Source organism: Trichosurus vulpecula, chromosome 4, assembly GCF_011100635.1.
Source record: "Trichosurus vulpecula isolate mTriVul1 chromosome 4, mTriVul1.pri, whole genome shotgun sequence".
Classification (NCBI taxonomy): domain Eukaryota; kingdom Metazoa; phylum Chordata; class Mammalia; order Diprotodontia; family Phalangeridae; genus Trichosurus; species Trichosurus vulpecula.
In genome coordinates, this window is record NC_050576.1 from 168,412,220 (window position 1) to 168,433,670 (window position 21,451).

The 21,451-nt window shown below is 38.2% G+C and overlaps 1 protein-coding gene across 1 annotated transcript in view; it reads right to left on the reverse strand.

Annotated features, from left to right (window-relative positions):
- The window catches only part of INTS2 (integrator complex subunit 2), a 45,831-nt gene extending 24,955 nt beyond the window's left edge, over positions 1-20,876 (reverse strand). Inside the window, exons 1-14 of the mRNA XM_036755924.1 lie at positions 20,722-20,876; positions 19,139-19,445; positions 18,385-18,523; positions 16,816-16,918; positions 16,452-16,565; positions 9,112-9,242; positions 8,691-8,864; positions 6,667-6,893; positions 5,263-5,388; positions 3,906-3,977; positions 3,705-3,819; positions 3,150-3,218; positions 2,322-2,456; positions 589-765 (exon numbers count right to left, since the gene is read on the reverse strand). Coding sequence (XP_036611819.1) covers positions 589-765; positions 2,322-2,456; positions 3,150-3,218; positions 3,705-3,819; positions 3,906-3,977; positions 5,263-5,388; positions 6,667-6,893; positions 8,691-8,864; positions 9,112-9,242; positions 16,452-16,565; positions 16,816-16,918; positions 18,385-18,523; positions 19,139-19,434 — 1,878 coding nt within the window. The 5' untranslated portion in view covers positions 19,435-19,445; positions 20,722-20,876. The remainder of the gene's footprint in view (positions 1-588; positions 766-2,321; positions 2,457-3,149; positions 3,219-3,704; positions 3,820-3,905; positions 3,978-5,262; positions 5,389-6,666; positions 6,894-8,690; positions 8,865-9,111; positions 9,243-16,451; positions 16,566-16,815; positions 16,919-18,384; positions 18,524-19,138; positions 19,446-20,721) is intronic.
- Between the last annotated feature and the right edge of the window lie 575 nt (positions 20,877-21,451).

Below are 21,451 nucleotides of genomic sequence, written 5' to 3' on the forward strand. Positions count from 1 at the left end.
TATTGACTCAGGGAGGGATGTAGGGAGGAAGGGATAGAAACTGAACTCAAAATTTTAAATAAAAATATTTTTAAAAAAAATTTTTTTAATTACCACAGGGAAAGCAACTCTAGAACAACTGTGTGTTAAACAGTGCTGGTGAAGAATGCTGTACTGTTTTGTCCCAGAAAAAAACACCTTTCTTCAATCCTCCATAAGTGAGTCCAGGTGTATCATGGATACTCAAGGAATTGGCCAGAGCACTTGAATATGTTGCACTTTCTCAAAAAACTTTTTCCAACCCCCAAGTTCACAAGTAAATCCTTAAATGTGAACTAAAGTCCTCATGTTTCTAAGCGGGTTTCCTCCACTAAAGAAAAGAAGAGAAAGCAGGATTTCCTCATAAAGTTCCCATCTGCAAACTACTTTTGAATTACCATTCATTCTAGCTTTAGAAACGTCTGAAAAAAATTGACCCCTGGTTTCAAAATTCTGGACTATACAGAAGTCATCTAAGATCACCTACCATTAGTCCAAAAGAAAAAAACAAATGGAGTTAACCAAAAGAGAAAAGCCTGAATTGGAAGCATTAAAAAGAAAAAGTCTTACCCCAATGAGTCCTTTAAAAACACTGAGTATTTCTTGTTCTGTGATTGGTTGGTTCGTGGCTTCTGGATTTGATTTAGAAGCAGGAGTAAGGACAGAATTTATGTATACGTCAATAAGAGGAAGTAACTGAGGGTGGAGTGGGATGGAGGTTTCACACAGCTGTCTATAAATCCAGTCCTAAAGAAGCAGGTTAGAGGCAGAATCAATTACAGCAGCAAGAAAATTCAACTGAAAATTTCAATACTGCATATATATTTGTGTATGACTTAGGTATTTGTGATAAATCTCAATTTAATTTGTAGCAATTTCAAAACATACTTAGTTCTAATATTAAACCAAATAACTTGGCTTTGAGCTATTTCTACAATTGACTCTCAATGATGGAGAACAGGTACTAAAATGAAAAACTTGGGATTTCGTATGTTTGAAGGTTAAGACTTTATCAAGTGCCAACACACACTTTATCAAGTGCAATATATAGTAGGGAGGTTCTTGACATTAATCGCATGGATTGACTAAGACAATTGTTTTGGAAAGCATTTCCAAAAATCTCATTTATTTAGCCTCAAATATACACTGAGTACATTATAAGCACTTAATAAATTATTATTGATCTGCCTTAAGAGGATAAAAAAAGTCATATAATCCTTTCAAAATTCGAGTGAAACATGGTACCACATTACTGTATATCCCTTCAAATCAAAAATGCAACTTAAAATTGTATCTTGGAGCAGCTAGGTGGCACAGTGACTACAGCACCAGCCCTGGAGTCAGGAGGACTTGAGCTCAAATCTGGCCTCACACTCTTCACACACTTACTAGCTGTGCGACCTTGGGCAAGTCACTTAACCCCAATTGTCCTGCCTTCCTTCCTCAAAAAAAAAAGAAAAAAAATCACATCTGATAGTTGAGAGTTGAGAAGCAACAGGTTCAAGAGAGGATACCATGTAAGTTTCACAACAGCAATGCTTAGATAGAAGGTAATCTTAAGAGGTGGCGTTACACAGTGAAGGAATACAGGACTGGAAATCCTTGGTTCTAGTCCTGGTTCTGACTCCCAGGGCTGGGATAATGTTGGGCCCATGAGTTTCAGTGTCCTTGGCTGTAGAATGATGAGGCTGGACTAGTTGAACCCTAAGGTCTCATCCAGTCCTATAGACTGTCAAGTCTATGATCTTTACACAGAAATGGAAAACAGAAAAACGTGGTACCACATGTACATGCAGACAACTACTGACAAATAAAATGCCCATTGCTACTAGAAGTGGGGCTCTAGTATACCAAAAAAAAAAAAAATCCTAGTTTTCACTGTTCTATTTGGAACAATTTTCCAGAACTGGTCTTTTGATAAATTTTTTCCTGATTTTTAAATACTATCTCAGAAGTCTGCTTTGGACAGAAATGGCCAACTGTGCCAAAAATTGGTTAACTTAAAATATCGATAAACAACACCTTACGTAAGATAAATAATTTATATTACTAATTCAGGATCTAGGTTAGCTAACATTACCATAAAATTTACATAATTTGCCAATTACATAATTTAAAAATTAAATTGGCTTATATTGTAACTGTGTGAATGATTAAACAATATACTTAGTTCAATATTTTACATTCAAACAACCAAAAATAAACAAATACCATAATAGTATCTAGATTGCAAAATTGCAGAAAAAAGGAATGGAAAATATTTAACTACAATGTAATACTTTGAAATAGAAATGGAATTATACTTTTATTGACACTTTGTGCTTGGTAAAGGATCTACTCCTGAGAAGCTGATAAATACAGTGGATAGGCAAAAACCCAGCAATGTTGGCACTGAGGCTACTGGTTACAGGAACCCGAACAGCATGAGCTGTGACAACCTAAGGGTAAAAAAAAAAAGAAAGAAAGAATACTCTTAGTATAAGCTCCACTAAAATATGTATATCTATGAATAGCAGGTTATCTTGACTAGTCACATATACCTATTTCCAGCATTCAAAGATACTTAAAGTAAGGAACTAATAACAATCCTGTGAATCTTACCATTATTAGACTTAGAATTTAAGTTTTATTAAGAGTTAGAATTGATTCAATACGATTTAGAAATGTTAGCTGATTCATGGGTTGACCTTATGGAGACAAGGGCCAAACAGAACTTGTCACATAAAATCAAGTAATTCTCAATAATACCTAAACTTAAACATTAACAGAAATTTAAATTAAAAGATGTAGAGTTTATTTCTTTCCAGCAAATGAAAGTTATTACCAACCTTTGTGAAATCCCCTATCTAGCAGAACAATTCTTAACAATGACTAGTCATTCAAGTACCACTTAATAAAAAGAATAAGAAGGGATCCAATTTAAAACGTACTGAGTAACACATGGTTCTAAAAAAAAGGTATCAATCTCCACAAGAGTTCCAACAAGGAAATAAACTATTGAGAGACTTTCAAGAAGAATATGGATCTTAATGTCAGATATTTTGGCTATTAAAGTCAGATATTCAACAAGTTTACATTACAAGGTGCTTTAGAGGTAAGTTAAGTAAGTACCTAAGATTAAAGGAAAATACCTGCTCAGTAAAAATTTCCTGAGTGAAGATGGTCTTCATCCTACTCAAAGAGCTTGGTTTAATCACAATCTGAAATAATGGAATAAATAGGTAATGAATATAAATTATAGTATAAAAGTAGATGACATGCATAGTACAAAACAAGAAAAGGTCCACATGGGGCAGCTAGGTGGCACAGTCAGAGCACTGGCCCTGGAGTCAGGAGGCCCTGAGTTCAAATTAGGCCTCAGATACTTGACACACTTACTAGCTGTGTGACCTTGGGCAAGTCACTTAACCCCAACTGCCCTGCCCCCCCCCCCAAAAGCTATATATATATATAAAAAAAAAAAAGGTCCACATGATCTAAATTAGCTCTAGGTAACAACACTTGTTTCAAGATGCCTGCCTCACTGGTTTTTCAAACATAATAGAAATATCCTTTTCAAAATTTTCTAATATTAAAAATATTCAATTAAAATAAGGTTAACAATGGAACCAAATCAACTTACATTAATGTTCTAGAAAAACAACTTGAATAGAAGTGCACTCTCCTTTAGGAAGGAGGGAAATTACCTTCATCCCCAATGTTGAACAGACCAAATCTATAATAGCACTCAGTTGGTTGCTATGGAAATACATAGCAACCAGTAACAGCATCTCCCCAAAGGAAGCAGACACTCCAGAAGTACTATTATAACAAAAAGGAAATAATAAATGTTAAGAAAGGACAATAAAAGTTCATCACCAATGAAAAAAGATATTAAGCAGTGTTACCTTTCAAAATAAGCTTCTTCTTTTATCATCCAGCTTAGCCACATCACCATTAGCTGCTCCTGTTCAGGTGTACTAAATAAAACATGTCATAACATTAATAGTTTTTTAGATAAAGAATAACCACTCTAAGGAAAACATTATGGAAAAGTACATACTTAGGTAAAATTATTTTTCCCTTCATTTAAAGCATTAAGAAGAAAATAAACAAAGTACTAAATTTAATTCTTTTAACAAAACTAGCAAATGACTCAGGGCCAAGAAAGGAGGACCAGGCCTGGCCCTGCCACTGACTTTCTACCGGGACCTGATCAAATCAGACATCTTCAAGTTTGGTCTCTTTATCAGTAGAGCAGATATTTGAACTGATCACACAGTACTGTTGGGATTGAAATGGTGGGAAGGCCTCATTAATGTCTCCTAGTTAACTATCTGACATCAAAAGACCCTTCTACCAAGTTAAGAGTCATATCCTAAGTAGCCAATGACTCAGTACCAGCACAATGGCAAAATTCACTTCATCAGCATCTGCAGACAATTAGGCAAATGTTATTTCAACTACTTGTTTGGGGCACAATAAAAGAAAAAAACCTGAGGTCAGGGTCATAAATGTAGAACTGGAAGGTATCTGAGAGGCTATCTAAACCAACTCCTCCATTTTATAGATAAGAAAACCAAAGAAAATCATGATCAGACTCCACACAGAAGGGATGACCAAAGGTCCAGGAAGTGATAAAAGAACTATATTTGCAGCTTTTAAAAAAAGAGAAGGTCTAGCTTCTGGACTTAGTTTATATCTTATATGTTAAACATACTTTATATCCATAGCTGCAGGCTCTAAAAATCTACACATTAAATTCAGCCTACCAGAGTCAGCCAAATGAGTTCAGGTCTCAGCAGCAAAGGAAAACAAGGGAGAACAAGCACAGCAAGAGACACAGACCAGAGTATGGTGTTTTATTATTAATGTTGTTTTGGATATTTTAAATTGTCAGAATTTCATTATACTAATGATCTGGGATTTAAAGTTCTGAAAGATACAGAGAAAGCCTGACCTGCCAAGATAGTTTCCAATTGTCTCTCCACCTTACAGCAGTGATGACCACATGAACAAAAGCAGCAGAAAAATATACTTCCCCTACTATACTTCACTGATTGGGAAAAAGACATGTAGGCAAGCAACAGGACTATCAATGGATCCTTAGTGACACCATTAAAAAAAAGCCTACACATAACACTTTTGATCCAAACTTGAAGCTGCTGGAAATCTCTAATCTCCTGCTAGTTGTGCTTTTTAACAAGTGAAAGAAACACCTTCAAAGAGGTTAATAAAGATAGAGCAACATTTCCATAAAGATACCTGACAAGTGTGGAAAAGGCGAGTAGCATACAAAAGGAAAGAGAAACAAAGCGAACCCCAGCTGGTGTTGCAGGAGGACGACTTGTCATAAGCTGCAACAGCTGCTCAGCTTCTTCATCAGTTGGCCTAAAAGAAACCAATTTTTTGAGGTCAAAGATGTTCCATATAATATGACCTTTGTTTTAGTGAAAAAAAAAATCTTTACAATCTTTAGTATCTAGAATTGTCAAACGTAAAAGCCTGAGAGATTTTAAATCTAAAATATGTTCTTTCTGAAACAGACCAAAGTAAACAATTAATAAAAAGATTCAAAAAAGGGTCGTGGTCAAAGAACAATTCTGTGTTTGTGTTCCGTACAACCACATAAACAGAATTTATAACCAGCTGGCTCAAAAATTCAGAGCTGTAAGGTGCCTGAGAGGTCATCTAGTTTACTGGTCCCTCTCAGGAAGAAAACATCTGAAAAAGAAAGCTATTCAGAAGCAGGAGGAAAGAGGACAGATTTATACTGATTCTATTTATGCTGAGCAGTTCCTCATCCATCATAGTTTTGCCCAAAGTGACTCTAACAGGGTTAAGATAAAGATAATCTAACAAAGCGATTAAAAGGAGATAAACTACTCTAGTGCTACTTGTACACTATTACTTCTATAGGCAGATAAAAATAAGTTAATAAGTTTCTAACAAACACGTTCACTTAGAAAGGAGGGATTCATTCCTGATGTACACAAACTTGGCTTGTAAGGTGTGGTCTGAGAATATTGTCTCAAAAGTTTTGATACAGTTTGAAGCTTTAATATCTTCAAAATCTTAAACGATAATGCCTTACATTTACAGCACTACAAAGTTTACAAAGCACTTCCACATATATTCTTTTTCCAGGTTTATGAAATATTATTCCCCTTCACAAATTCCACATTTCAATCCAGCTGGCTTCTTTTGTAAGATGCTTCATTTCATGCATGTTTGCCTCAACATTGGCTATTCCCCAGTGCCTAGGATGTCTTTCTCTACATCTTTGCCTACTAGAATCCCTAGCTCCATTGCTTTCAAGACTCAGCTCAAGGGCCACCTCCTACACTAGGCTTTTCCTGATCCTCTGGGTTGTCAGCCCCTTCTCTAAACAAGAAATTACTTTGTGTATATTTTGTATTTATTTGTGTCCATGTTGGATTTCTCTATACTTAGAATATAAGTTCCCTGAGGGCAAGACATGTTTGAGTGTTGTGCCTCGCACACAGTAGGTGCTTAATAAAGATTTATTACAATGAACTGGAATGATCTAAACCTAGTCTAATATGAAACTTAAGAACACTCTGAATAAAAGACCTTTCATTCACTTCCTTAGAAGCAAAAATAAGAACATAAAATTTTTATAGAATGAAATATCAAAATAATATATACTTGAGTCCAGCAATTCCCATCAAAGCGCAATAAAGACGTAACAATGCACTGGCTTTCACAACATGCTCTTCTTTCAGCCCTGAATACACAGACACGTTAGGCTCCATCTCTACGTCAGCTTCTTCCACGATGCGTGTACTTCTTACTGTGGGAAGGATGCCCATCAACTCCAAGAGAAGCTGCCTTCTCATTTGCCAAAGCACAGAACTGCTGGTTTCTCTTTTTTTCTGCAAGAAACATGAGCCACAGGAGGGAAGCACTAAGCACTTATTGAGTCAAAAGGAGGTTTAAACAAAGCAACCCACTTAACACCTGAAACTGACTCCTGTCATATTATTCCTTGGAAGAATGAAATGGTCATTTTTTGTAATGCAAAAAACAGGAAATAAAGTGGGTGCCCCTGATCAAGGAATGGCTCAACAAACTGTGGTATGAATTGTAAGGGAATCTGCAGGGGAAAAATGGAAAGCAGTCTGTCAGAAATTAGGTTTAAATTAGAATTCATAGCATATACCACAATAAGCTCCAAATACATACATAACCTACATGTAAATGGTCATATTAATAAATTAGAACAGCAAAGAAGGAGACAGAACTATTCACAACTATGAATAGGGGAAGCCCTCATGACTAAACAAGGAAGAGAAGAACACAAGAGTTCAGAAAGGACAAATTTTATTACGTAAAATTTGAAATGTTTTGCAAAAATCAAAGCAGCTAAAATCAGAAGGGAAACAAGTAACTGGGGGAAAAAAATCTTTAAAGCAGGTTTCTTTTTAAAAGGTTGGCTATCTAAGTATACAGAGCCTAAATCAAATACATAGCAGGGGCCTTTCTCCAATAAATAAATGGCCAAGAGATATGAAAAAGCAGTTTTCAAAAGATACATATTTTAAAATGCTCTATATGACTAATAAGAGAAATGCAATTACAACAATTCTGAGATTCCATCTCACACTCATCAGAACGGGAAAGATTCTGAAAAGCAGTCACTAAGCCATACATGTGTACATGCCCTTTAACCCAGCACTACTACTAAAAGGCATATACCCCCTAAAGAGACCACAAGCAAGAGGAAAAGAACTCATGTGTACAAAAATATCCATAGAAGCATTTTCTGTTGTAGTAAAGAATGAGAAATTAAGAGGATACAAATCAATTCGGGAATGGATGAACAAATTATGGAATGCAATTTTGCCATAAGAAATGATGAAAGAGATGAGTTCAGAAAAACCTGAGAAGACTTATATGAACTGATGAAGAGTCAAATAAGCAGAACCAGGAGCACAAATGTTAAAATAACAATGACAATGTTAATGAAAGACTTAAGAATTCTGACTAATGCAATGACCAGCCACAACTCCAAAGGACCAATTCTGATGAATGATGCTATTCACCTCCTGAAAATACGACTCTCAGAGGACAGGAAAAGACATATTATTTTTGGATATAGCCAATATGGGAATTTTTTTAGTTTCATTACACTTATTTGTTAAAAAAGGATACTGTCTTTTTCTTTTTTTTTTCAATGGTGGTGGGGGAAGGCAGGAATAAAATTTAAAGAATTAAATTTTTAAAAAGAAAATCCACAATAAAAGTGTGTGTTCCAATGCAACTTTCTATGAAAACTTTTTTTATTTAAAAAAAAAAATGATAGTGTCAAAATGTAAACATCAGTATTGCCCAGTTTGGATCAGGCCAACCTAGGTTGAATTATTACAATATCCAATTAGTAGAATCAGAATTAATGAGTTAAACTTCTTACCATTACACACTGAGTTAATGAGCAACTATTATACTGAAGACTGATCCACGACAACAAGCCATTATTGGGTTTGGAGGGAGTTGTATAAGAACTGTTTGAGAAAATTTTTAAATACTATAATGCATTTTATAAGTATTAAATGCAATATAACAATTTATTTTGAAAAATACCACCACCTTAAAAGTAAATGTGTTTTTCCCCTTTCAGCAGCCCCTAATAAATTCTGAACACTTAATTCTCACTTCCCAGTGTTTCTTACCTGCTGTCCATTTCGAATAAATGTTCCAAACCACGTCCGAACTCTTGCATTTGTGCCAAGCAACAAACCACTAACAAAACAAACCAGGTCACTCACTCCATCTTCAGAAGCTTCATTCTTAGTATGATCTAATGTCAAAGCTACTCCAAGGCCTGGCAGGTGGCATTCCTCCACCTAACAGCACAGAAAACAAACCAAGGTCAATGGATGGCAACTAGGGCTGGCAAACCTGGGGTTAGAGTTTACAAAAAACAAAGGTTCAGAGAGAAAGGTAAAATGTTTACTAAGGAAATCATACCTAATTCCAAAGATTGGCATTCAGACTACCTAGAGAAAAGTCTTTGCTCTCAACAATGGCAAAATACTACCTATTTAAAGACCTTTTCATTCCCTTTACCCCATCAAAAATCAAGTCTCTTACCACCATGCCTCGGACCTTCAGGGCCTGAGAAGGGTTCATTTTACATAGGAAACGTAGAGCATCAGTCCTACGCCGTCCACCCAGGCTCTCCTCATCTTGCCGTTCACCATTCTTAATCAATCCTCTACAAACTGAACATTAAGAAGACTCAATCAGTTCAACATCATAAGCTATTTAACACAATCAACAAGCACTTAAGGGCTCACTCTGTGCAAAGCATAGTAAGCTCCAGAGATACAAAGAAAAGCAAAAACAGCACCAAGCATCAGCGATCTCTGAAGGCTGCCTGAGGAAGCTTCTTAATGCTTGTGAAATTTAAAACTCCTTAGCCTAACATTCATGGTTCTCTAAAATCTGGCTTCAACCTACCTTTTCCTGTCTTACTGTACTCTATTCCTCTCACACACTATTCAAAACAAAATTGACTACTTGCTGTTTCTTGATGTCCTCTCCTATCTTCATCCAGCTAAGCATGAATGGGGTCCCACTGCCAACTCTCCCCACCATCTCTGTCTCAGCTCAGATGCCACCTCCTTCATGAGGTCTTTTCCTCAGTCTGTCAATAAACATTTAATAAGCACCTACTTTGTGCCAGGCATTGTGCAAAGCACTGGGGACACAAGAAAAGGTAAAAGATGAGCCCTGCTCTCAAAAAGCCCACAGTCTAAAAAGGGGAGACAAGATAAAACTATGCACAAACAAGTCATACGCAAAACAAATTGGGAACAATCAACAAAGGGAAGACACTAGAATAAAGGAGGAATGGGAAAAGTTTCTTGTAGGTGGGATTTTAGCTAGGACGTGAAGAAAGCAAGGAGGTAGACACGAGGTGGGAGAGCATGGGGAAAAGGTAGGCAAAATGCCTGAAGTTGGGAAATTGAGTGTCTTATATGAGGAACAGCAAAGAGGCCAGTATCACTTAAGCCTAACAGTACTGGCGATGAGGGTTCTAAAGTGTAAGAAGACCAGAAAAGTAAGGAGGAGGGGAGACAAATTATCAGTCTTTCAATGCCAAAACGTAGATTTTATCGTTGACCCCAGAGGTGATAGGGAGTCACTAGACTGTAGGAAGTGACTATCACAAATGAGTGGAGAATGAACCACAGCAAGGAGAGACTTATAGCAGGAAAATTCACAAATAAGCTATTGCTATAGTCAATATGCAAGGTGATCTGCACCAGGGTAAGGGAGGTGTCAAAGGGGAAAGGGTCACATGCTAATGATGTTACAAAGGTAAAATTTACAGGCCTTAGAAACAAATTAGAAATAGAAACTAAGAGTGAGCAATCAAGGATGAGACCTAAGTTGAGAGGCTGGGTGACAAGGAGGATGATGGTGCCATTAACATCAACAGGCAAGTTAAGAAGGGGACACGGTTTGGAAAGATAATGAATTCAGTTTTGGACGCGCTGAGTTTAATATGTCTAAAGAATATCCAGTTTGAGAGGTCCAGTAGCCAGTTGGAAATGCAAGACTGGAGCTCAGCAGAGAGGTTAGGGCTAGATTTGAGAATCCAGCAGCATAGAGATGATAACTGAATCTGTGGGGTCTAATAAGTAAAACAGTACAGAGGGAGAAGGCAGAGCACTAAAGGATACATGTGATTATCATGATCTGGATGAAGATTCATCAAAGAACACTGAGAAGGAGCAGTTAGATTAGTGAGAGAATCAGAAGACAGCAGCATCCTGAAAACTTGTAGGGAAGAGAATTTCATGAAGAGAGTGATCAACGGTGTCAAAGGCTTTGAATGATGACAACTGAGAAAAGGCCATTAGATCTGGCAATTAAGCAATTACTGGGGGTGGAGACAAGATGATGGATTAGAGGCAACCTCACTGAATTCTCTCAACATTCCCTTCCAAGCAACTTTAAACTTCAAACCAAATTTTGGGGTGACAGGGTGAGATATTTTTCCAGCCTAAGAAAACTTAGGTCAGTAGGAGGAATTTGCAATATCAGGGTAGAAACTTGTCCAGAACCCACATGAGGTGAAAGCAACAGCAGCTCCAAGAGCTCTCAGCCCAGGCACAGTGAGGGGATCAGAAAACTGGTCAAAAAGAGATTAGAGGGGACCCCTCGCTGGCACTGGATACAAGTGGCATTGATTGGTAAGTCTACTGTCCATACACCATTCTGGGATGCAGTTCCAAGGTGAAGAGGAATGTTAGTGGTCAGTCTCAAGGGAACAGGGGCCCTAGTTGCAATTCTAAGGCAAAGAGAACATTAGTGCTTTCAGGTGCAGGAGACTAGGAGCCTTTCCTGGGTAAAGACCAGAGTGCAGACCAGGAGAGCAGTGACCATACTTCTCCCAGAATCACACTACCTTGGAAGCAGCAAAAACATGCAGATCCCACAAAAATGCCTGAAACTTGGCACAGTGCCTCCCCATCCCCAGGAGAGCAAAGCCCAACTACAGCACAGTTTAAAGCATAGAAACAGATGTGGAAAATGAGCAAACAACAAAAAGAGAATTTGACCATAAAAAGCTACTATAGTAGCAGGGAAAACCAAGACATAAATTTAGAAGACAAAGAAACAGATACAAAAAAGCCTCAAAGAAAAAAGTGCTAATTGAATCTAAAGCCCAACAAGAATTCCTGGAAGAGTTAAAGAAAGGCATGGTAAAGGAAAAATTGGGAAAAGAAATGAGAGTGATGCAAGAAAATTATGAAAAGAGAATTAACAATTTGGTAAAAGAGCACACAAAAAACTGAGTAACACCTTAAAAAAAAGAACTGGCTTAAAAAAAAAGAATTGGCCTAATGGTAAAACAGGCACAAAAATTCCCTGAAGAAAAGAACTCCTTAAAGAAGAGAATTGGCCAAGTGGAAGAAGAGGTACGAAATCTCACTAAAGAAAATAATTCCTTAAAAATTAGAATTAAGAAAGTGGAAGCCAACTAGTGATTCCATGAGACATCAAGAAACAATAAAAGAAAGTCAAATGAATGAAAAAATAGAAGAAAATGTGAGATATTTCATAGGGAGACCAAATGACCTGGAAAAAGGAGGAAAAGAGATAATTTAAGAATCTTGGACTACCAAAAAGTCTTGATCAAAGAGAAAGCCTGGAAATCATATTTCATGAAATTATCAAGGAAAACTGCCCTGATATTTTAGCTCCAGAAGGTAAAACAGAAATTGAAAGAATCCACTGATTATCATCTGAAAGAGACTGAAAGAGAAAATGAAAACTCTCAGGAATATTACAACCAAATTCCAGAGCTCCAAGGTTAAGGAGAAAATACTTCAAGCAGCCAGAAACAAATAAGTCAAATATCATAGAGCCACAGTCAAGACCACACAAGATTTAGCAGCTTCCACACTAAAGGTGTAGGGGGCTTGGCATACGATATTCTAGAAGGCAAAGGAGCTAGGATTACAACCAAGAATAACCTCCCCCAGCAAAACTGAGTATCATCCTTCAGGGAGAAAATGGACATTTTATCAAATAAAAGATTTTTTAGTATTCCTGATAAAAAGACGAGAGCTGAATAGAAAAACTGACATTAAAACACAAGACTCAAAAGAAACATAAAAATGAAAACATGAAAAAAAAATCATAAGGGACTCCAACTGTTTACATTCCTATATGGGAAGATGATACATGGAACTCCTAAGACTTTATCATTATTAGGGCAGTTAAAATGAGTTTACATAGAGAGAGGGCATACATGTGAGTCAATTATGTTGAAATGATCACCAAAAAAAATGAAGAGGAATACACTGGCAGAAGGGGGAAGGAGAGGTAGAATGGAGAAAATTTTTCTCACATAAAAGAGGCACGCAAGAAAAAGCTCATACAATGAAGAGGAAAATGGGTGGGGTGGGAGTGGTGGGAAATGCTTGAACTTCACTCTCATTAGAATTGGTTCAAAGATAGAAGAATATATATATATGTGTGTGTGTGTGTGTGTATATATGTGTGTGTGTATATATATATACACATATAGATGTCTATATATACATACACACACATATACAGACATATATACACACACACACACATATATATATATACACACATATACACACACACTCAGCTGTGCATTGAAATGTAATTTACCTAAAAGGGAAATAAGGGGGGAGGGACAAGTGAAAAGGAGTTGGCGGAGTTATGACAAAAGGCAGGGCAGATTAAGGGAGGCAGCGGTTAGAAGCAAAACAGATTTTAGAGGAGGGACAGGATAAAAAGAGAGAGAAAACCAAACAGAAGAAAATGAGATGGAGAGAAATACACTGTTAGGAACCAAAATTGTGATTATAAATGGAATGAGCTCACTCGTAGAATGGAAACAGATAGCAGAATGGGATTAGAAACCATAATCCAACGATATGCCGTATACAAGAGACACACTTGAAACAGAAAGACACACACAGAATTAAAATAAAGAGCTGCGACAGAATCTAATATGCTTCAACTGAATGAAAAGGGCAAGGGTAATCATGATCATAGACAAGGCAAAAGCAAAAATAGACCTAACTGAAAGGGATAATCAGGGAAACTACATTTTGCTAAAAGGTACCAAAGACAAAATTTTTTATAGCAAGTTTCTCTGAAAAAAAAGCCTCATTTCTCAAATATATAGTGAATATAGAACTAAGTCAAATTTATAAAAATAAGAGCCATTCCCCAACTGACCAAATGGTCAAAGGATATAAACAGGCAATTTTCAGAAAAAGAAATCAAAGCTATTTACAGTTATATAAAAAAATGCTCTAAGTCACTATTGTTTAGAGAAAGGCAAAATAAAACAACTCTGGGGTACCACTTCATACCTATCAGAAATGATAAATGCTGGAGGGGAAGAGGGAAAAATGAACTGTTGGAGGAGTAAAGATCTGGTTCAAGCATTCTGGAGAACAATTTGGAAATAGGCCCACAGGGCTATAAAACTGTGCAAACCCTTTGACCCAGTAATACTACTACTAGGTCTATATACCAAAGGGATCAAAGAAAAAGGAAAAGGACCAATACACACAAAAATATTTATAGCAGTAATTGTTGTGGTGCCCAAGAACTGAAAAGCCAGGAGATGTTCATCAACTAGGGAACGGCTGAACAAGTTGTGGCATGTGACTGTGATGAAGAACTATTGTGTTGTGGGAAATGATGAGGGGGGTGGTTTCAGAAAAACATAGCAAGACCTATACGAACTGAGATAAAGTGAGAAGAGCTAGGAGATTATTGTGCACAGTAACAGCAATGTTGTAATAATGATCAACTGTGAAAGACTTGGTTACTCTGATCAAAAAAAACCAAAGACAATTGCAAAGGAGTCATGATAAAAAAAAATGCTATCCACTTCCAGACAGAACTGATGAATTATGAATATAAACTGAAGTATAATTTTCTCACTTTATTTTTCTTGCTTTTTTAAAATATGGTTAATATGGAAATATGTTTGCATGATTCCTCACGTATAATTGAAATCACATTGCTTACATTATCAATAGGTGGGGAATGGGGTGGAAGGGAGAGAGAATCGAACTCAAAATTTAAAAAGAAAAGTGTTAAAAAATTAAAAATTAAAAAAAAGAAAGAAAAAAGAAAAATTCATTGCTAACTGTGGAGAAAGTCGTTTTGGTTGAATGAAGAGGAGGGAAGCTAGACTGTAGAAAGTTAAGAGGAGACTGACAGGAAAGGACGTGGAGGCATTTATTATAGATAGAAGGCCTTCTCAAGGAGGCTAGTTACAATAAGACAGGAGAGATATAAGACAATAGTTATTCAGGATGGATAGACCAAGTAAACGTTTTTTGAAAATGAGCAAGACGTAGACATATTTGCAGGCAGTATGAAAGCAGCCAGTAGACAGGGAGAGACTCAAAACAAGTGAGAGAATAAGTATGATAAAGGGGACAATCTGTGGGTGACGACAAGCTGGAATGAGATCACTTGTACATGCAGATTAGCTTTGGAAAAAGTGTCACCTCTTCATATGAGACAGAAGGAAATGATGACAGAAGGTACCTGTGGGTGATGTGAGAAGAGGAAGAGAAGAGGGGGCTCTCAGAGAATGGCCTCAATTTTTTCATTAAAATATGAGGCAAGATTTTCAGCTAAAAGCAGCAGGTCGAGAGTCATGTAAGGTTTGAAGAGGGATGAAAACGTTTGGAAAAGGTGCTTCAATAAATGGCATAGTCAGCTAATTAAAGGGGTGTAAAAAAATTGTTTTGCTGAAGTGAAGGTCAGTTGAGATTACATGTAACATAAATTGTAGTGGACCCAGGTGCATAGTTTGGTGATTTTTCTCTAACATGATTGCATGTGTGGAGGAACCTCAAACCATAATCACTCACTCACTCCTACACAGCATTCTAATTCCTATTCACTTAGCTTCTTACATAACTACTAAATGTGAGCTCTTTAAAGATCAAGACTGTCTTGTTTCATCTTTCTATCTGCACTACACTACACAGGGCTGTTTATTAAATAATTATTGATGCCTCCCACAGCTATGCATAGGGTATGTATTCTTCATAAAACAAGAATTAGAAGAAACTGCAAAAGATAAAATAAGCTTAATTACATGAAACTGAAAAACTTCTGCACAGACAAAACTAGGTTAAGAAAGGAGCAACAGAATGGGAAAAAAAAAAATCTTTGTATCAGATGTCTCTGATGAATACACTGCAGCTGGCATAAGGGCCTCTTTCCCCGATAATATTCAACATAAATTCCTTCAATCATTTGACTGAGGGTTGACTTGACTAGGTTGGGAGAATGGTCAAAAACTCCCCAACTTTTTAGCTAAAACTACCAATATAACAATTCCTTGCAATATTGATTCTCAAATAGAGCCTTAAGGGAACCAAGTTAGAGTACGTATCATCCTGCATGAAGTAAATAACTCAATAAAGAGTTGTTGACTTGATTTTGATTTATTTCAGGCCCTAATAAATTAATGCAATAGCTTCCAGTCATTACATTACTAATCTGAAGTAGAGATAAAAGACAAGAAAGTTGGTCTCCCTCATTTTCTATTCTAAACTTGGTTTGTCTGCAAAGTAGCAGCAATGGTGAAAAAACAATTTACAAAAAATATATATTTTCCCAGTATTTGATTACATGCTGTCTCAGGCTACTCTTCAGTTGACCTAAAAATACCTTTCCAAAATTTCAAAATTGCAACTGTCTAAATTTCCTAAATAACCATACCTTTTGAACCAGAGAATTCAATACTGGGTTTATAGCCCAGTATCTTAAATGGCCATAATTTCTAAGAATATTCAAACAAAATCTCCATTAATGTTTCTCCATAACTAAAAAAAATCAAGCCCTTGAGTTATCCAATCAAAAAAATTTTAATATTCCATTTTATAAGTTCTACCTACCTCCATTAAAACTATCAGGGACATTGGCCACTAAGAGACACAGGAACCAGGATCCATTTCGAACATGTAGCAAGGCTTCAGCTACATCAACTATTGGAAGTAGGGAAGGAAGCTCTGTGGACAAACAAGGTGTGTTTCAGTTAATAAAATGAGCAATATGTAATATTTCAATAAATTAGTTGATGTGATCTAAATTCAGATAGACTTAGAAACTTTATTGTCCCATAAACTTTCCTTCCTATTGTGGACATTTAAAATAAATATTATGGTTGGCAATTTGAAAGTAACACCATGTTCAATGCTGAAGTGTTACATTGTATCACTGAAGAATAAACTATTTCTGAAATGGATCTTAGCACAGTACCTGCTTGTAAAATACAAAGCACATCTGCAGCTTCCTCCAAATAGACTGGACTCTCAAAAAGCTCAGAAGATTTAAAGAAGAACTCTCCATTTGACTCCGAAACCTACAAAAAAAGATCCAAAATTCCAAGTAAGCTAATGATCCAATAAATTGCAGATAAGGAATTAAATTCCTTAAGACTGAGAACTATTTCTATCCATCAAAAGGTATTCTAAATATTCAAAATATCATTATGTGCCCTCCAAATAAATAATTATTCACTGATATTGATCAGAATTTCAACTACATGAAAACTCAATGAGAAAATCACCTGAAGAAAATAGGAATAACTATTTATGCATGTCAGTATCAACCTCAACAATTGCATTTCAAATAACTACTCCTTGGGTAGAGCAAAAAGACTGAAAAGAACAGGAACCCACTGCAAGCTGATAAGACATATCCATGACCCGAGAATGCTAACTGAAGTAGCATGTTTCAATCTCAGACTAACAACTTAAAAGTTTTAAAGTGACACAAGAAGAGAACAAATCCAAATTCCCTTATAAAATGACACAAGGTATATGCATTTACTCAAGAACCAGAACGTTAAAAATAACAAATGATTATTTCAAAATAAATTCAATATTCTTCCCATTCAGTTTTGTCATCACATTTCATGTAAACAGAAGTGAGCAAACCTTCCATCTAAATACTACGATTAATGGAGGATGATAGATCAATTTATTTGATCAGTGTCATATACTGAATTTGAAAAGAAAAATATATAAGGAGAATAAGTTTTATATTGCTGCAGTACCGAAAATTAAGAACAGAAAACCAATCTACTCCTAATGGGAAGTATTATAAAGATTACCATGTTTTAAATCATGATACAAAACTACCACTTAAATCAGACTACATATAACAATTTAAAATACTTTCTTTGGAAAAAATAAGAAATTAGTAGAATTTGGTCCCCTTGGTCCCAGATTAATAAAACAGCTTTCATCAGTTTTTACCTCTGGCAATCAGGACCAAAACTGATGTAAGTGATCATAAATGATGATTTAGCAAAGTAGCTAGTACCTACAATGATGGACTTTCCCAAACATTTTACATTAGCATCACACTCAATAAACAGCAGTTAATTTTTCAGATAATTAATAATAATGTCTGATAATCCTCTGTATTGGAGGAAGAAAGATAAGATACAAATGAGGCAAGATGGTAGGCAAGAAAGAACAAGCTGTAAGACAATATTCTGAAGTACTGTTAGCCTTTGAAGATAAAAGCCCTGGTAGATTTAAAGCAGAACGATACACAGTAAAGAATGGTCATCTGCCTAGCACTGTTATCACTGACCTTACACATCAGTGTGGTACAGTGGAAAAAGCACAGTCTTCATAGTCAGAGAATCTGGGTTCAAATCAATAATTGACTTTGGGCAAGTCATTTAACTCCCTGGGCCCCAGTATTCTTATCTGTAAAATGAGGGGATTGGGCTGAATGGCCTGAGTTCCCTTTCATCTCTAAATCAATGAAATATCAAGTCAAGTGAGTCTCTAGCTGTCAGCAGAAGAAATTCACCTTGTTCATTATTGCTAAAAGTTCACTAAGCACAAGACGCAAGCGACGAGGTGAATCACTATGTTCAAACTCTAACGTCAGTCCATGCTGGAGCTGTGATACCAAGATGCTCTCTCCACTGCTTCCACCAAATTTATGCCTAGTAAAGAATACCAGAACATAAATAAATAAATAAATAAATGAGCAAACAATATTGTGGAAATTAGAACCAAAAAAATAATGATCATTTAAAAAAAAAGCAACTATGAGAGAGAAATTAAGAAAATCTAAATATGTACTGGTAATTCTGAGCAATGATCTCATTTCATCAATTCAAAACAAATACAAATCTATGTATTATCACCCTTATTATCACCCATAAATTTATTTCATAAACCCCAGGATTAGAGCAGCAAAGTTTCGATTCCTGTACTCCCCTTTTCTGAAAATTACATCCTGTGAAAATCTTATAAAGCTCTAAGGTACATCATGCCTTGCTGTTTTGTCCTTCATTCTCAAAGAGAACCACGACATCAGGGAGGTGATGCCACGACACGCAAGTGATTTGGATTTAAGTGAGGAAGGGCTGTGCAAAGTCACCAATCTCACTTTCCCCTCCAGAGCCATCTGGGTCCAGTGGCTAGCTACGGATCAGGACAACTGAAGATGACCCAGTGGGGAACCTTGGCCTTTTCAAGCTAAAGTCTTTAACAGATATCATCGTATCATGCCTAGTTAAGTTCTAAACCTCAGGTTGTGACAAGGGATTCCTTACCTAAGCTGTTGCTCTTTACTGGCGTCTTCTTTCAAAGCATGGAAGTCCACGGACAGCAATGCAACAATGGAATTGACAGCTTCCACCCCTGAAAGAAGGCGGAGAATAAGTTTTTTATCCTGAGCCCAGCTTTGGCTCTGGTCAGCTGGAGCACACAGCGCCATCCGCACCAAACAAGGCAGGAGAAGTCTTAATTCTGGATCGCTGAGGGAGGCCAAACGAACAACGTCAACCTTCTGCATTGCCTCAAAGGCAAACGGGCTGACAAACTGAAGATTTGTACACTCTGCCATCATCACTCTTAACCCTAATAAAGAAAAAGAGGTTTAAGTTAGGGGATACCTAAGAAACTGTTAAGAAAACATAGTACATATAACATATGAAAAGTAAATGTAGCAAATCGTTAAAATGAATACCATATAAGCTTTAAGACAGGAACCATGCCTTGTATTTTCTATACCTACAGTTGTCACGGTGTCATAGATCTAGAGTTGAAAGGGACCTCAGAGGCCATCTAGTTCAACCCCCTCATTTAACAGTTGAGGAAACTGAGGATCTGAGAGGTTAAGTGACTTGCCCGAGATCACACAAGGAATAAACCTCAGAGGTAGGACTTGAACCCAGTTCCTTTCACTACACCCAGGTTCTGCTTGAGGAACTCATAGGATCTTAAATTTAAAACTGGAAGGAACCTGAAAGGCCACCAGGTCCAACCCCTCCCATCCCCCCAATTTTAGTGAGAAGGAAGCAAAGATTCTGTTGGGTTATATGACTATACTACCACATCAAAGCTATTAAGTTCTTGGGGCAGAATTCAGATTCACAGTTCGGCCTTCTATCCACAAACTACTACCTCAAGCTCAGTGGCATTTCAGTTCAGTGGCTTGCCCAGGATCCCAGGACTATTAAGTATCAAAATCCAGCAACGAACTCCTATTTTCTGGACTCTAGTGCATCCCTTACAGTACTGCCACAATGCAGTAGACACTAATACTAGTCAAATTTCCACTCCTTTCAGAAAAGGCATCTAAATAAAAAGTAAATGGCGACACACTGGTGTTCTACGGTAGACTTCGCCTCATTTCCACGGGGAAAATGCAAACATTGTATTCGAAGCCAGAAGCCCTTGATTGGGACCGCAGCTCATGTATTTTGCTGCTTGAAACGATCTCTGGGCCTCACTTTCCTCTTCTGCAAAGTAAGGGAGCTGAGCTCCTCTAGAAGCCTCCGGGAAGGAGGCTCCAGGTTCCCTCCTCCTGGAGCCTCCCCAGGCTCTAGCTGGAAGCTGGGAAGGGAAGGCTTGGGGCCGGCCCGAGGCCGCCGCGCTGCACACCAGTCTCCCTGGCTCTCCCGGGCCCGCCCCGCCCCCTCCCCGCCCGGGTCGCGGGGCTGGGCCCCCGCCCTCTCCACCCGCCCTCCCCCTCCGCCCTCCTCCTCCCCGTCTCCCTCCCCTATCCTCGCCCGGGGGCCCGGGCTGGGACCGCGCCGAAGTGCCCGAGCCCGGTAGAGGCGACCCATCTAACGGCAAGAGGCGCTCTAGGCCCTGCGCTTCCCGCTGGCCTCCCGCGCCGAACCCCAGCTACCTAAAGCAGACCGCGGCAGCAATCGGGAGCGCGACCCGGGTCCAGGGCCCAGCCTAGGCAGCGTCCGAAATACCCGAGCCTGGAGCCCGAGCCGCGCACAGCCTCCCGTACGCGCCCACGCTGCGAGAAGCGCAGGCGCCAGAAAGAGACCCGGCCTCGGTGGGGAAGGGACGGGGAGGAGTGGGGAGGAGACCCGGGGAGGGGGGAGGAAAAGAGGGACGGGAATATGGAAGCGACCTAGGAAGCGCGCGTCCCGCAGTACCTTCATTCATCCCTGGGAAATGACTGTTCTCGGCCACCGTAGCAGGTTAAGGGCAAGAGGGCCCGGGGGAGGGGAAGAGGGGATGGCGGCAATCAAGAGGAAGTGGGATGCGGCTCGCTCCTCCCTCTTTCTTCGTCTCTGGTATTCTTCTACCTTCTCTTCCTCTTGCAGTCCTTCACCCCTCTCCCTCGTCTTCCTCTTCCCCTCCATTCCTTTCCCTCTTCTTTTTATCTCTTTCTCCCCATTCTCGCCTTCTCTCCTTCCACCTCCTTCCTTTACTCCTCCCTTCATCCTCCGTCCCCTCCTTTTTCTCTTCCTCCTCTTCCCTCTGCTTCTCTGTCCCCTTCCTCCTTCTTCCTCTCTCCTCCCTCCTTTTCTCCCTCCTCTCTCTCTTTTTCCTCCTCTCTCTTCCCTCCTCCTATTTCCTTCCCTCCTCTTCCTTTATCTCCTTCCCCTCCCTTTCCCCTC